The following is a 17,952-nucleotide window of genomic DNA, read 5'->3' on the forward strand; positions in this document are numbered from 1 at the left end:
CCATATTGAAAAACCTATTTATTATTCAGTCGTTTTTGTCCACCTTTTATGAGATACTTTTTACCAGTTTTAGCTAACCTGAACTGAATGTTGTCTGTCATGTTTCGTTTCCATTCCATCCAATTTAATCAGTAGTTCAAGGCAATATGTAATTGAGCTATACGAAATTTTATGCCATATTGAACATTTGGACGTTGGACGACTGTGCTTGTCAGAAGAAGCGACTAACGGGAACGGGTGGTCGGGCTCACTGCTTGGTTGATGCATGTCATAGATCCCAATTGTGTGGAACGATGCTCATGATATCAATCACTTGATTGTCTGGTCCAGACTCGATTATTTAAAGACTGCCGTCATAAAGCTGGAATATTGCTGAGTGCGGCGTTAAACAACAATCAAACAAACATAACATTTTGGTGCCCATAAGATATTCTCTCCATATGCATTCTGTTTGCTGTAGAGACACAAGTCCAATGAAGATTACATTTTGCAAACATGTTGCTAGTACTGATTGTTCATTAGTTCATATTTTGAAATCTTGTTTCATGGTCTGATCTTCCACATATTCCAGAAGAAATCAGTGAAACTACACTCAGCTTTGAGGCTCTATGTGTGATGACACTGATCTGATTTGACTGATTTTTAATGCTTTCCTTTTAGGATGGAAAGGCCTTTCCGTGATGTCACCTGCTGCCTTCCCTGGCATGCTCCAGAAATGTCTGTTGAGGCATTTTCCAGAAGGTAATGCTAAACTCCCTTCCCCATCCTTGGATGTCAGCTGGCTCAGGCAAGTGTGGACCTATATTACAGCCCATGGATTTGATGTTGAATCTGTGTTCAGTGGTTTTCTCATTGTGCCGGATATTGATGCTTTCGACAGAGGAAGACTCCACCGCATCGATGATGTCTTTATTGCTCAGTCAGTGAGGCACTCTGAATCTTTACCTCCAAATGTAGGTGCAGCGCTGCAGAAACTAGGCATTGTCCATTTAATGTATGTTCCTGACTTTGTGCTGAAAAATTCTCATACACTTGGGACAATCATTCAGTACTCAAATCCAGTTGGTGTTGTAAGAGCATTAGAGAAAGTATACAGGAACCTTAGCACAGCTGTACAACTGTTCAACTCCGAATCCTCCAAACAGGAAAGGTCTGCTTTGGTGGCCTACATGAGCACCTGCCAGCGCCAGTTGTCCGAGGGAAGTAAAGCAGTGTTGAGGAAGTTACAGCTATTTACTGCGACAGACAACAGTGATTGTTCAGTGGAAACCTTATGTACTCTGGCTCCTGATGAACAAATACCTGTACCCTACCCAGAGAGGTACATCCAGTGTTCATCTGCTGCAGTGAGACACCTGGCCATGACACTTGGTGCAACAGAAAGGCCATTTGTTGATGTCAGTCAACAAATCCTTCAAATGATGCTGCACAACAAAAGAAAATATACAGAAAGTCATATGGTAGATTTTATGGAGTTTCTCATGGAGAATCACCTTCGTATTGTGAATGAGACCAGGCAAATTGCTTCAGAGGTACGGTTCCTTTCATCCAGTGGAGGGTTGTCTGGACAGAGAGCTTGTGATCTGTTTAGCAGAAATGATCCATCTCTGAGAGAGTTGTTTCTTGGAGAGGACAAATTCCCAGCAGACAGGCACACACGAACAGACAGACTGAGAAGAGGATTAGAAGCAATTGGTCTTAAAACAGAGAAAGAAGTTTCAGAAAGTGATGTTAGAACATCAGCAAAGACAATTGAGGAGCTTGTAATCAGGGGAATGGAATCTGAAGCAGGCCGTAAAGTAACAGCTTTCATCACTTTCCTGGAAAGGAGCACAGACAGAATGGATACACTCAAACTATTTGACCTTCAGCATGTGCAATGCATCCCGTGCATGCAGAAAAAAATATCCAGATATCCCAAGTCTCTGTCATGGAAAGGAGAATCAGGACCCAAAATCTTATCATCAGGAAAGGTTTTCAGTTCAAGATACTCATCTGTCATTGGGTCTGTTAGTCCAGTTGCAAAAGAAACAACAACTGCTGTTGAAGCAATTTTAGGACTTGATAGAGTTCCTCAAGTGTGTTCAGTACTGGAACATCTTCATAATCTTGGGACATCTTATGACTGTAGAGAATGTAATCCTTGTATGGACTTACTAAAGGACATTTACAGCTTCCTGAGTTCTCAAGATGTATCAAGTACAGAGAAGAACATGATGGAGTCATCACAATCTGTGTGGGTGGGAATAGAAGAAGGTTTCCACTCTCCCCGGTCAGTGTATTGTGAAAGATCTGATGCCGACCTGGACCTGAAGCCTTACAGATACCAGCTGCCATCTCTGTTGCATGGCTGGGGTTCATTACTGTGTAGCTGTGGCTGCCACCAGAGACAAACACCTGACATGTTAGCAACTGTCCTGGAAGAAATAAAAGAAAAGCATGATGAATTCAAAATTGCCAACTTAAAGAAACCAACAGTTGTGCGACAAGATCTGAAGCTTGTTCTTCAGATACTGAATGAACTACAAGAACACCCTCAGAGACCTGATCATGTGTTGGTGCCAGTGCACCAGGCATCTGATGATTTCCTTCTCTTGTTGCCAGCAGAATACTGCACCTACTGCAATGCAGACTGGCTGCAGGATCAAATCTCTGTTGGTGCTGAAGAAGGTGAAGAACAGGAAATATTTTATGTTCATGCTAACATATCAGAGCACACTGCACAACAGTTTGGAGTTTATTCCCTGACTGATCGTGTTATGGATGACACTGAAGACTTTGATATGGAGTATCATCAGTCAGAGCCATTGACACGAAGACTGAAAAACTTGCTCCATGAGTACACAGATGGATTTTCTGTCCCAAAGGAGCTGATACAAAATGCAGATGATGCTGGTGCTACAGAAGTCTGCTTTATGTATGATGAGAGACAGAATCTGAATGCTAGAACTTTCCTCATGAATGAGAACATGGCTGGTTTGCAAGGTCCAGCCCTCTGGGCCTACAATGATGCAAGTTTTACTCAAAGTGACTTTGCCAATTTAAAGAAACTTAGTGGTGCCACTAAAGAAGAAGACACAGCAAAGGTGGGAAAGTTTGGTTTGGGATTCAATTCTGTCTACAATCTAACTGATGTTCCAAGCTTCATAAGTGAAAATACCTTGGTGATATTTGACCCGCACAAGTCATACTTAGGGAGACCTGGACTGAAAGCAAACCTCCAAAGTGTTAAAAATCAGAAGATGTTGAGAAATATGAGTGGACAATTAAAACCATTCGAGGGAATATTTGGTTGTCAGTTCATGAAAAAGAGAGAACGTGACAGTACATGTCATGGAACGCTTTTCAGGTTCCCTTTGAGGACACCGGAACAGGCTGCAGCAAGTAAAATTAAAGACTTGTCCTATTCGAGGCATGAGATGGAGAACTTTTTCCGAAAATTTGCAGAAGGATGTGGAAATCTTACCCTCTTCACACAGAATGTGTCATCCGTGAAGTTCTTCTATCTACCACACAATGGAGACCCAAATGAACCAGAACTTCTCATCCATGTGGCAAAAGAAATAAGGGACCAAAGAATCCTGTCACCTCCCAATTCCTTTCTTAATGGACCTAACGTGCTGTCACATGCAGCGGAAGAATGGAAAAAGCAAACAGGGCTGTGCCTGAAAATAAGTGAAAAAAGTGATGTACAGCTTGAAATATGTGACACAGACATGACTAGAATGCAAAAGCTAAAGGCTGGTGTGACCATTGTGTCATGGCTCATAACATGGGTAACTGGTCAGGGAGAATCTGAGCAATTTGCTCGGTCTGGAAAGCTTAAAGGGCTGCTTCCATTAGCAGCTGTTGCAATTCCACTGACTTTGGAAGATGGAAGACAATGTATATATAAAATGGACAAATGTCCTGAAGGGTTCTATAGAGAAGGACATTACTTTTGCTTTTTGCCTTTACCAGTGCACATTCCTTTTCCAGTACATATCAATGCACCATTTGCCTTGACATCAGACAGAAGACAACTGTGTACACAAACAGAAGATGACAAGACAAACTCTGAAGCTGAGTGGAACACTGCTTTGTTTAAAGATGCTACTTGTAGAGCATATGTAGCTGGTCTGGAACAATTAGAGATCACTGACCCTTCCACTGTTGGTCAATATTATGACTTGTGGCCTACCATGCAAAGTGGGCAGGACTGTATGGTACGAAGTTTCTATGAGCTTATAACACATGAGGCCCATGATGTGTTTCTGCATGATGACAATGGTGACCTGGAATGGTTGTCATTTCAAAGAACACGTATTCTTGAACCCAACTTTCGCTGGAATGGTGATATAGGAACAATGGCTCTTAAAGCTACAACTCACTTTACACGTACAAGCAATAAAACAGTTCTTGATCTTCCACAAAACCTTCTCAGGCAGTTCTATTCTTCAGGGCTTGGGAAAGAAGTTAATTCGGTACTTATCACAACATCAGAGTTTTACAAGACAATTTTCTTCCCAAACATTCATGACAGTTACTGGTCACCTACAGAGAGAGATATCTTGGTTTTGTTTGCCCTGAAATATCAGGATGAAAGCATCCATGATCTGATCAGAAGTACAAGATGTATTCCAACAGAGCCATTCGGTATTCTGAAAATGCCCTGGGAGTTAATTCATCCAAAGGGTCAATGTGCAGGTTTGTTTTCAGAGAAAGATCAGTGCTTTCCAAAAGGATTTCAACATGGTGATAATGAGTTCTGCGAAAGGCAAGTATTGGAAACTCTCTGTTGTCATGGGATGATCAAGGACAATCTTCCATGGGAACGCCTAGTGGAGAGGGCACAATCTGTAAAAATATTAGCTGAACAGGATAGCACGAACGCACATGAGAGAGGTGGTCAGATCCTTACGTATCTTGGTGGAAGCTTGATTTATCAGTTTCAAAAACGGTTTCATACTTGTCCTGTGAACATTAGATCTACATTGCAAAATACACCCTTTCTATCAGTTCTGAAGCGCACCCCTAAATGGCCTTTAGAGTGGAAAGCAGATGGAGAACAACCATTTGCTTGTACAAAGGAACTGTATGATGATAAACTTACATCCTTTGTAGCCTGTTCACAATTACTTCTTGATCATCGTTTTGACAAATACTTTCAAAAGGACATGGAACTTCTTTCCTGGCTTGGTGTTAAAAACAAGGAAGATGTTGACCTTGAAGTAGTGGCAAGGCAGTTGTTGTATGTTTCCAGAGCCATTAATACATTGACCATGGACTCATCATCATTTGTTGATTTGGCAAGAATATGCCAAGATATATACTGGTTTATGAACTGTAGGTGTGAAAAGGATGCAACACATGTACAGGAAATACATCAACTTTTGGCAAATGAAGAGACTGTTCTAAAAGGAAAACAGATGTTAAGGCCCAAACAAGTTGCTTTTCATCTGCCAGCTGATTTATCACCCTATTTGTATGAAGCAGATAAAGCCAATAACAGCTGCAAACTACTTTTTCAGTCCATGGGGGTGAGAGACAGATTTCAAGTGACAGATGTAAATGAAATTATGCAGGACATCACAAGAGAAGTAGGGACCAACACACTTTCTGCAGAGCAGCTTAAATGGTTTGGAAGAGCTTCTCAATATATTTTAGAGATTGATGCATCTTATTCTGTTTCAGAAGACTTTGATATTTCACTTCCAGATGCTGAAGGAAAAATGACCAAGGCAACATCACTTTGTATTGATGATTATGGACATGTTATTTCAAAACAATCAATGCGATTTGTGCACCCATATATTCATCCAAAGGTAGCCAAACTTTTAGGTGCAGTGGGAAAACGACATGTTGATCTCAGACCGCATATTTCTCATTTCTCTGAATTTGGTCAAAGTGAAAAATTGACAACCCGACTGAAACGTCTTCTGAGTGGATACCCATGTGATTCTTCACTGATGAAAGAACTGCTGCAGAATGCAGATGATGCTGGAGCAACAGAACTGATGTTCATAAAGGATTTCAGACATCTACCAACAGAAAAATTGATGTGCGATGAATGGGCTTCACTGCAAGGCCCAGCTCTATGTGTCTACAATGATAGTTTCTTTACAGAAGGTGACATTGAAGGTATTCAGAACTTAGGTGTTGGAAGTAAGAGTGACGATCCTGTAAAGACTGGGCAGTACGGTGTTGGGTTTAATGCTGTTTATCATCTCACTGATGTTCCCTCTTTCATCAATGTTGGTCCTGGGATGGACAAAGCCATATATATCCTTGACCCACATATGAAGTATGTACCTGTGGAAAATCCTACAAAACACGGAACACAGATATCAGAGCTTGATGACTTGAGAGAAAGCTATAAAGATATGTTTTCTGGCTATCTTGAAGACATTGTCAAAATTAACAAACAGGGAACACTGTTTCGGTTTCCTTTGAGAACAAAAGAAATGGCTTCTCAATCAAAGATAAAAACATGTGAAATTACAAAACATTGTGTTACAGTTTTGTTAAAGAAATTTCAGATTGATTTGTTTGACTGTCTACTATTCTTACACAATCTCAAAAAGGTATCTATTGCCAGCATTACAGAAAAAGATGGACTCGATGTAGAATATTGTATTAAAGCAACTGTGAGTGATAAAGATAAAAATGCACATCAGGGATTTATATCTCACTTGAAGAATCAGAGTGAAAAGATTAAAGATCCTGCAGCTGGTATTGGACTTGAAGACGTTTCTCCCTTGGAAACTGAATTAATGCTAAGTGTTAATGATTCTCAAGGTAGACAACAGGATTGGATTGTGTTTCATCATTCTGGATTTTCTAAAAAAACACCCATTCCAGAACCTCTCATATCAGCTTGGGAGGATGGGGACATTTGTCTTTTACCACGAGGCGGTGTTGCAGTGCCACTGACAACTGATGGGAAAGGTATGAAAGATTTCCAGGGTAAAGCATTTTGTATTCTGCCTTTACCAATCACCACGGGACTACCAGTGCATGTCAATGGCCACTTTGCATTGGATCATGAAGCAAGAAGACATCTTTGGCATGGGAATGAAGATTACAGATCAGTTTGGAATCGGCATATCATTGATGCCATCATAACTCCAGCCTATATTTTGGCTATGCATTCAATGAAGAAAAGAATTGGATTAACACAGGAAAACTCAAAAAGGTGCATTTATGAATCTCTGAACAACTATTACAGTTTCTTTCCTGACAAGAGCAGCACAAATCATAAAGTATGGCATGATGTAGTTGTTTCCTTTTACTTAGATTTAGTAAACAACAACACAAGATTATTTGGGGTAGTGAAACCAGGAGAAGGACTGTTTGCAAATGTCAGCAGAACAGAAGTGGGAGATATGAGGTGTAAAGTAATATGGGTACCAGCTACTTGTCTGAAAGGTTTCCCTGGCTTTTTCAACATCTTAGAAAAAACCCAAAAGACATTCTCACAATCAGATGAGAAAGGACAAGGTCATGTGTCTGTATTGTTCCCACAAATCAAAGAGGACTTCAAACAGGAAAATGCAATAGCATGGCACTTAACAGAGATTCTTAAAGACTTGAACATGCATGTCATAGATGTTCCATTTAGAATATTTGACAATACAAAAGCTGTTCACAAAGAGTTGCATTATGTGACACCAGAAAATGTGATACATTTTCTAAAATCGCATACTTCTGAAACTAAAGACAGCTGCACTCTCAGCTCATTGCCATTGAACTTACAGCATACAGCTTTAAAGAATATCAAGTCCCTGAAATTACTGATAAGATTCTGCAGCAAGCATAAAGCATTTTGTGCTGAAATGGAGTCTTTGCCTCTTGCACTGACCAAATCCCTTAAACTGAACAAGTTTCATGCAGAAAGTCCCTTGATTGCCACAAGGTATACAGATCTCCTTACAGGCACACCTGATCTGGTGATGCATGAGGATATAGTTGACTTGTATGAAAAGCATGTTGATGACACGCCATGTTTGAAGAAACTTGACATAAGTTCATTGGCATGTTTGATAGGGAAAACTCTGAAAGCTGACATTTTTCACACTGGTAGTAACGTTATTTGGCAGGAATTACCTGAATATCCATCAAAACAATGGGTAGTGAGATTTTGGGAATACTGTTTTACACAAGTACCTGAAAGAAAAGAGCAGAATTTTGACATTCACAAGTTTTTGACTGAGCTGCAAGGTTGGTCACTGTTTCCTTCTAACAGGCAACAGGACGGTATTCTTACTCTGTATCCAATCAAGGACAGTAGAAGTGTCATCGACATGAAGTTTGTTTTAAAGGAAGATCATAAAACAGCTTTGAAGAAATTGGAAATTCCAATCCTTGACAGATCAGTGTTTCAACGTTGTTCAGGTGGTCTTGAATTAACTTCACACATTGCCGCTAGCTGGCAGAATCCTGGCACAATAATGACGTTGCTATCAAACATACCTTTCAGCGCTTATCAAACTGTAACTAGCATTGAATGTCAAGCTTTATTGGAGTACTGTAGCACTAATCTTGACCAAATCAATGGTGAACTAGGATTTGAGACAGCACAAATGCTGTTCAGAAGAATTTGTCTTTTTGAGTCAATGTGTGGAAAGCTGGTTGCTTTACAAAACTGCCCTAAAGTAGTAGCAATTCAGTACCACTGGCAGGTTTACTTTGATGATGGTTTTCGAGAATTGACTGAGGCTTCCGATACAGTTTGTCTTAAGAAACATGAATCTTGTCTTAAGATTTTTGACTATCTGAACATTAAGACACAGAACCGTGAGGAATTGTATGTCAGTTTAATTCTTCCATACTTCCAATGTTTTCCACTTCCTGCAAAGCAATTGCACCTGAGATACATTCGTAACTATCTGTTGCATAATAAGCTATTGATAGTTGAGTTGAAGAAACTGCAATTCATTGAAGCCATTGATGGAACACTATGTTGTGCAAGTCATTTTTACAGTAACTATAATAAGGTTTTCAAAGAGATGCTAAACCCATCTGATTTCCCACCACCACCGTATGATACAAAGGAGTGGCAAAAATTCCTGGAGTGTGCTGGTATGAAAAAAAATATGACAGAAGAACTGTTTTTGAAATTTATCAAAAAAGTTGAACATATTGGGTCCAAGGGTATTGGTGAAAATGTTGAAAGAAAGTCAGAGATTTTGACAAAAGCTCTTGCTGATAATCATCAACATTTTGGGAGACCAGCACTGTCACAGATTGGAAAGGTTAAATTTCTGTTACCTCATGTTGTCAGTGGTACAGACTTGGGAAAGTATTTAACTGATATATGTCCTCAACGAGATGGTGGTCAACATCTTGTGTCCTACTCAGAATCACTGGCCCCACGTCAACGCAACTGTGTTTGGACAAGCTGTCACATGTTTCAGGAGTTTGCAGATCCACGTAACTGGCAGAGTAGTAACACCACTGAAGTTTTGTACTCTTCTCTTGGCATTCAAATGGACCCAGACTCACGACTAGTTGCAATGCACATGGACAATGTATGCTTATCTCTTCTTACACTGCAAAACCAGAACAATGAGAAGTTATCAAAATGGGATAAAATTGTCCAGTTGATCATGGCTTCAATCTACAAATATTTAATGCGCGTTGGAGTTAGGGATTGGATGAAACTGCAGTTGAAAAATGTTTGCACAATCTATGTACCTGCTGAAAAATGTATGGTTCCAGCTGAAGAAGTTGTGAAAGTCATTCACCCACATGAAGTTGTGAAAGGATATCTGTGGGCACTACCAGATGAATTGGCACAATTCCACACAGTCTTTCTTGGACTTGGTGCCTCAGAGTATGTGCACGCAAACTTATATGCTTGTGTGTTAGATAAACTATACAAAAAGGCTGATGGACAAAAGCTGCATGACAATGAACTATCTGTGGCACAAAAGGCTATCAGTCTGATGTTCAGTTATATACACAAGGAGAAAGAAGAAAATAACTGCACCCTAGAGGTACCTTCATTGTATCTGCCTGACAAGAACTTGATATTAAGAGAGTCAAGACAACTTGTGTTTAATGATAGTTGTCCAATCTATGAAAGGATCCAATCACTGGATTTGCACTACTTTCTTGGATTCAAAATGTTGAACTTAGATCATTTCAACAGAGATCCACTAACCAATTTAACTGCATTGCCAGAACAATATCAGCTGAAATTGTTGACATCTTTAGTGGTTGAAGACATTGCTGCAGAAAGTAAGTCAAGAGCCATTAGTGGTGATGTTGCCCAAAAGTACATGAATGTTCTAAAAAGACCACAATTTGTAAGGGCAGTCGTTAGACTTGTCAATCATGAAACATACTTACTGAAAAAAGAAAGTGTGGACACATCTGAAGCGGAAAGCATAGAAGAAAAACTTGCGAGATTAGAAATCCTAGAGGTGGAGAACATGCAAACAGAACTATGGATGGATGGAAATGTGGTTCAAGGGAGTCAAAACAAATGCATGTATTACCAGGATAATAGAAAAGGTTCCAGTACTTGGTTTGTCTATATATACATTGACAATGACATCCATGGAAGTGATTTATATAGTGGTCTAGTATCAACGGTTGATTGTCTTACCTCAGGCAAATTAAGGACATCCAGTCTTCACCTCCATCATTTGCTGGATTCAACACCAGAAACATATGAAAGTTACTTAGATCGGAAAGGAATAAGACCTTATAATTATGATTGCAAAGCTGAGGCAGAGAAAGAACAGAATGCATTTTCACCACCTGGATCATTCATTCCAGAAGATATGTACTGGCTTCTGGACAACAGTTTCAATGTATTTGATAAAGGGGAGTATGTTGGACTGGAGGTTTTTGATCCCCTCATGGACACAGAATCACAGGTTGGTGGGGTAAAAAATTCCATCCCTGTATACATTTATGCCATAGTGAAGAAAGTTGTTATAAAGGACTCCTTATCAATCAGAGGCAAGTATCTTGTGGATGTGGGGGAGAGCCAAAAAAAGGAAATATCTGGAACAATGCTGTACAAAATTCTAAGAAGAAATTCTAAAGTAAATGAACCCAGTCTTCAGCCTGAGCATGACGATATAAATTTGGTTTTAAAGAGAATCCGAGACATTTTGAAAGATGCATGGGCAAACTGTGCACATCAGAAAGAGAGAAACAGGATCAGGAAAAGGTTGTACTTCTCTTGGCATCCAGACAAGAACCCTGGCAGGGAGGCCTTCTGTACTCAAGTATGTCAGCACATTCGGAACTATGTTATTAAACTTGAAGCTGGACAGAGTATTGATTGTGACGATGACATAAGCACTTCAGAGTATGCAGCTCGTCAACCTTTCTTTGAACACATGAACAGAAGATGTTCAAAGGAAAGGGCTCAGTATGAACAGTATCAACAAAAGAATGAAGAAGAAAGAAACTGCCATCACTCTGCGAGAGATCATTCCCATTCTCAACCACAGGAAGCAAGACGATGGCTTGGACAGGCAATGTGTGACTTAAGGTCAGCCAGAGACACACTTCAGCTGCATAGAGATTTTAACTGGGTGTGCTTCAAAGCTCACATGGTAAGTTTTATATTTTATACTCACACGCAAAAGAAACGCAAGTCAAGTATCCAGTATACATGTTATTTATTTTCAACTGTAAAGACAAGAAATACTAATAAGGCAAGATTGACAAAAAATGGACTGAAGACAGTTTAATGGATTATAAGGCAGATGACATAATTGTTTTTTTCAAATGTTAAGGGCTTACACAGTTTCGGGTCAATACCCAAAATGTCAGTCAATACCTGGTGTGACCACCATTAGCAGTGATCACTGCCACACATCTCCTGTACATTAGGTGGATCAGACGATTTGTGAAGGCCCTAGGGGTCCTCCTGTACACATCCATAGCAGCTGTGCGTAGCTCATCGGCAGTTGTAGGGACTGGGCGAACATTGTGCAGACGCCTTCGAACCTCATCCCACAAGTGTTCGATGGGGTTCAATTCAGGGCTGAGGGCTGGCCACGGTAGAACACGGATGTTATGTTGTTGCAGAAAGGCCATGGTAGCTCTGGCAACATGGGGACGAGCGTTGTCCTGCTGACAAATGTGTTGTTGATGTTGTGCAAAAAATGGAACAATGTGGGGTCTGATCACTTGGTCGATATACCGGTAGCTGAGCAGTGACACCGTGTCCCCGACCTCGACCAACATTCAGAAAGCACATGGGTCTAACTCCCTGCCCATATCATGACGCTAGGTCCACCCCATGGATCCCTTTCCACAACGTTTCTGTCAGCGAAACGATCACCTTGACGCCGCCAAATTCTGATTCTTCCGTCTGCATGGGAGACAAAAAAGCGACTTTCATCAGAGAAGATGACACGCCTCCTCTCACGATGACGCCAATTGTGATGACCCTGTGCCCACTGAAGTCGTGCTTGTCGATGCTGTGGTTGGAGAACAGAACGACATGCTGGTGGGCGACATCTGAAGTTGTTGGAACGGAGACGTCGGATCACAGTGTCCCAGCTAATGTGTATCGATTATGTGTTCCTATGGTCTGTCAAGCCCTTTCACTTGCAGTTAGGAACGGATGTCACTGGTGTTGACAGGTAATCTGCCGATCTTGTCGAGGTGTGGTGAGCCTAGGACGACCGCTCCGAGGAAGTTCATCTGTGGTCTGTGTAGCATTGTATCGATGCAGGAGACGGTAAATTGTGGTTATGTTAACGTTAAAATGACGGGCAACATCTTGGACAGACTCTCCAGCTTCCAAACGTCCAATAGTCTGGTTTCTCTGAATTTGAGTTAGGCGTGGCATTGTTGACTAAGGAGTGGTAGGTCCAAGAATAGGCCACAGTTTTAGTTCGTGCATTTCGATTTCGCGAGAAATGGGTGCATGATACCCACATATTCATTGAAATGGTGCGTTTTGGCGATTCGTTTTTTATGTTGCATTTTTATTTGGGGCTTCCAAAATGCAGCCAATTAAAAATATTAATAACACCATCAGGCTTCACTACATGCTAAAACTTGTATCAATTTATGGTTCCGTGTTTGTTACCTATTTGCTTAAAACCACTTGCGTTTCTTTTGCATGTGAGTATATATGACCAGTTTCAGATTTATCTTATGTTACATACACATCTAAATTTTGGCTTTAGGTAAATGACAGATTGCCATAACGAAAAAATGTTTCACATTTATTTCAATGGTTTGGTAAAAGAACTGGGTCTACACTATCTCTTAGTGTGTCAGTGTCCGTGACGTAATTAAGTAATTAGTAACATATGGCAAGGAGATATGTTTTGCTGTGCACTGACCACTACCAAAGACCATTGAAGTTTCTCTTGTACCAGCTCAAATGACTGGGCCACCCATGCACCCCTATAGGTGTGTGGATATGGGAGTTGACCCTTGAAGATCGGAGATAGAATAGCTCTTCAGCAACCCATGCTCGCCGTAAAAGGCGACTATGCTTGTTGTAAGAGGCGACAAACGGGATCGGGTGGTCAGGCTCACTGACTTGGTTGATGCATGTCATCGATCCCAATTGCGTGGATCGATGCTTATGATATGAATCACTGGATTGTCTGGTCCATTATTACAGACCGCCGTCATATAGCTGGAATATTGCTAAGTGCGGTGTTAAACAACAAACCAGCCAACCAGGTATGGGAGTGTTTTCTATAGGATGAAACATCACTGAATAACATTGATCCGAAAAGTCCATTTCACAAGTTTGCCTTTGGTTTGAAAAGGTTTGGAACATTTCTATACAGATTACAACTAAACCCTGATCATAATAGTTTTTTATCATCATCTTACTTTCTTACCACATATTAAATATTTTAAAGCTAATGTCTGAAGGCACTGGATTTGTTAAAAGTTGTTTCTAATTCCATGTGGGGGCATGGATGGCCCAGTCGTTTGGGGCGCCGCGATTCTCTGTGCAGTTACGTCCCTTGGGCACACCCTAAACCTATGATTGTGGGTTCGAATCCCTGTTGGCCCCGATTATGTTTCTAGGTTTGTCAACACCATGCCCATGCTCGTGAGTTTCACCGAAGTGTTAAATGTCTGAGACCTGCATCACTTTGGGCTTTCCTCCAACATTAAGCTGACACACCGCAATATAACTGGAATACTGTTAAAAGTGGCGTTAAACCCAACTCACTCCCCCTTCTAATTCCATGTTGGGTGATGATCAGTCGATCACCCTTCACTTGTATAGATCACTTTACCGTTCTAATCTTGATCATTGATGGTTGTACATGTAAAATCAAACTTAAATTACCTAATCCAATACATCATAAAGGTCTAAAGCTATGTCTCGGAGCTTTCAGAACATCTCCTGTTGACAATCTGTATGTTGAGGCCATTTAACCATCTCTTAAACAACGCCTCATCAAACTCTTTTTACAGTCCATCACAAAGTTATATTCTAACCCTGTCTAACCCTGCATTCAACTGTGTGCTTCATCCCCTTAATGAAGATCTTCACAATAAGAAGTCATTTCTTATTCCACCTCTTGGAAAAAGAATGAAACCTTTAATTTCTGCTGATAATATTGAACTTAATAACATTTCTCCTTTCCGCCTGCCATCTTCTCCTCCCTGGCAATTTCCTAAAGCCACAGGTGGACCTGACATTGACCAAGCAAAAGAGATCATAAACAAATCAGTTACAGTATCAGCAGGAATATAATCAGTTAAGAAGTAAAAATAGTACTTACAAATCTATGTTTACAGATAGATCTAAGGATGGTGACGCTGTTGCAGTCTAAACACGACCAATTCATTATTTTTTCAGACTCTCTGTCCTGTCTTCAGGTTATTAATGTAATTCGTGTCAGCATCCAATTTTACTTATATCATTGAACTACATAATAATCTTGCTACTGGCCAATGTGACATTGTCTTTTTTTGGTTACCCAACCATGTTGGAATTGTTAGTAACACAATGGCTGATGCTGCACCCCACAAATCTGTAACACCACTTCTAATCCCATTCAGTGATTATTAACCTGTCATTAGATGTTACATCAAGGATCTAATGCAAAAGAAGTGGAACAACCAAGAGGTATAATTAAATTACAAGTACATGCAACAAAACCAACTGTTGGTTACACCTACTTGGTTGTCAGTCAGATATGAAGAGGTCATATTATGATGATGTTGTATTGGGTATACTATGATTATGATTATGTATTTTAAGAGAGGGTCCCCTGTCTTGTATCCTTTGTGATTGGAGATTCACAGTCAACATGGTCAAGCATGTTTTGCTTGAGTGTATTCACTTTGCCACCAAAAGGTTTCAGCCTTAAAGGAACTTTTTAATAATAATAATTAATTTAATTATTGTATTTTAAGAAAAAGAATTGATTATTAAATTTGTATGTACATAGGTAATTGTTTCACAAATTTGTAGTATGATAATAGGCAGAGTTTGTAAGTTGCTCTACAGCCCTTTTTATATTGTATGGTTATGTACAGTGATATTGGTTTTTTTGCTACAAGCTAGGTTTAAAACCCAATTATATCAATTTCTGACTACCACTGAAGTCACGAATGGAATGTGTTAATTCACACAGATGTGGTAGTTACAAGTGAGTAAGTGAATATGGTTTTATGCCGCTTTTAGCAATATTCCAGCAACATCACAGCGGGGAACACCAGAAATGGGCTTCACACATTGTACCCATTTCGGGAATCGAACCCAGGTTTTCGGCGTGACGAGCATATGCTTTAACCACTAGGCTACCTGACCACCCCTAGTAAAAGTAATTATGATTGTTCCTAATATTGCATATCTGACAAAAACAAACATGAGTTGAACCTTTTCAGTTATGACCCATATAATTCAAATCTACATTTTGCAATGACACTAGCAAGCTTTTTACAGTCCAGTATTCATGTTCCAGGCTGCCGAGAAAGCTGTCATATCAGTCTGGTACAACAGAAATGCTGACAAGGCTGACACATTGCGAGGTAAAAACCTCTTCCACACAGAGGCAGGACTAAACAATTCCTGTTTGTCTGAGCTGGTATCAGAGCTTCAAAACCTTGTTGGTGACTTCAACCAAATGCACTACCCAGATAAACTGAGTTGTCCAAAGATTCCTGCTGAATTATACACTGAGAGAACTGCAGGGAAAGCTTGTGAAATTGCAGAAAGTATTCTTGATCTGGTGAAAGAGTTGCTGGGTGAAATGCAGTGGTGAGGTGAATTGTTGTGATGTTTCTTATGCACCTGTAAATCTTTACATCAAGGCCTGTGAAACATGTTGAACATGTCACAGTTTGAAACCTGTTGTTTAACAGTTTCACTGTAAATATATTTCTTTCAAAAGTTATGTTTCTTAAGTACAATTGCAAAATGCCTACCAGGACACTTATTATGTGTGTAAATATTAAGATCAGATGATGTAGCTTTAGAATAATATCTAGTATCAGTACTTTGTAATCTTTATGAACAATTTAGTCTCACAATGTTGTTCTGAAGGTTATTGTTACCTATGATACGTATTGAACAAAATGTGTTTATCTTCATTGAAAGCCTTTTCATTAAGAATAAGTACATTACTTGCACGATAGTGAAGACTGGAATAACGGGGGGGGGGGGGTTGGGGGGGGGGGGCGGTAATTTTACTTGCATGTAAATTTTTTTAAGTTTATTGCACAATTTCCATGTCCCCTGCTACAGCAGTGTACAACTGGGACAAATATACCCAGCTGTCAAGGCAACAGCTATTTTACAAATTTCTGTCCAGTGAAACAGCATTGCATGATGTATATCATTATTGCCTTTAGAGATATGACTAAACTGTGTGTGCAAGTATAACTTAATGAAACATGATATATATTTGTTTGTGTGATCTAAAAAAAGTTAACTTAATTAATTATGTCATGGATATATATTTGGATATGTATAAATTGAAACTCATATGAATTTTAATACCTTAAAAGATTATATCTGAAACAAAATATACTTTGCATGTAAAAATATCACGAGCAGTGGAACAGATACCATAGATTGATCATGTGAATGCCATTTTATTGTGATATGGCAACTTGAAAGTTTGAACAGTGTAAGTTGTAATGTGACAAGCAAATGACATCACATGAAACATTATGACATCATGATATCCGGACATACCCGCCAAATAATGTGTGTGTGAATTTTTACAAGAATGCAGCTGCTCACACCCTTTTTAGTGAAATTATCACTACCAAATCATGAGTCTTGAATATTGTACATTTGAATTTACATACAACTTAATTCCATACAGTAATTGTCTAGGTTTAACTATAAAAAAGTTAAAATTTATCTGCATGACAGATGTCAATGATGGAATCTTTAAATATGTGAATTATTGAAATATGGCAAATATTTAGATTAAACAGTGTGTACATATTTCAAGATTTGTAGATGTGTCTTGTATATAAAATTAGAGAGGAATAACAATGTGTACACATTTCTGGATGTACACATTTCTTGTGTTTAAAAATAGAGAGGAACTGTACAAAATTCTTCTTGTAGGTGGAAATAAATTTGTAAAGTACAGCATATTTATTAATAAAGATATGAACATGACTAAATATTCCAGAATGTGTACATATTTCCATATTTGCAAATATTTAATCTTTTGTGTAGAAATAGATGTGATAATAATATTTGAAAAATGTATTATGTGTGTAAATTTAAATTTTAATTGAATTAAACATTTATCTATATGTACATATTTCAGGATGTGAAAACAATCATCTTGTAGATTGAAACAGAAATTATTAACCATTTGTGTATAATTCAGGATTTGTTATATACATCATGTATATCATGAATATTCATGTGTATTATAAATAAAATATGAACTTGATTAAACAATAACATGTGTATGTATTCTAGGATTTGCAATTACGTTTATTGTATCTTGTGTATAAAAATAGAGAGGAATGGATTTAAACATT

General features: G+C 39.2%; 1 protein-coding gene across 1 annotated transcript in view; it reads left to right on the forward strand.

Annotated features, from left to right (window-relative positions):
- The window catches only part of LOC139444902 (sacsin-like), a 73,423-nt gene extending 56,829 nt beyond the window's left edge, over positions 1 to 16,594 (forward strand). The window contains exons 7-8 of the mRNA XM_071225908.1: positions 661 to 11,555; positions 15,906 to 16,594. Coding sequence (XP_071082009.1) covers positions 661 to 11,555; positions 15,906 to 16,205 — 11,195 coding nt within the window. The 3' untranslated portion in view covers positions 16,206 to 16,594. The remainder of the gene's footprint in view (positions 1 to 660; positions 11,556 to 15,905) is intronic.
- The last annotated feature ends 1,358 nt before the right edge of the window (positions 16,595 to 17,952 follow it).

This window comes from Haliotis cracherodii, unplaced genomic scaffold, assembly GCF_022045235.1.
Source record: "Haliotis cracherodii isolate W230 unplaced genomic scaffold, xgHalCrac1.p SCAF_6, whole genome shotgun sequence".
In the NCBI taxonomy this organism is placed as follows: Eukaryota; Metazoa; Mollusca; class Gastropoda; order Lepetellida; family Haliotidae; genus Haliotis; species Haliotis cracherodii.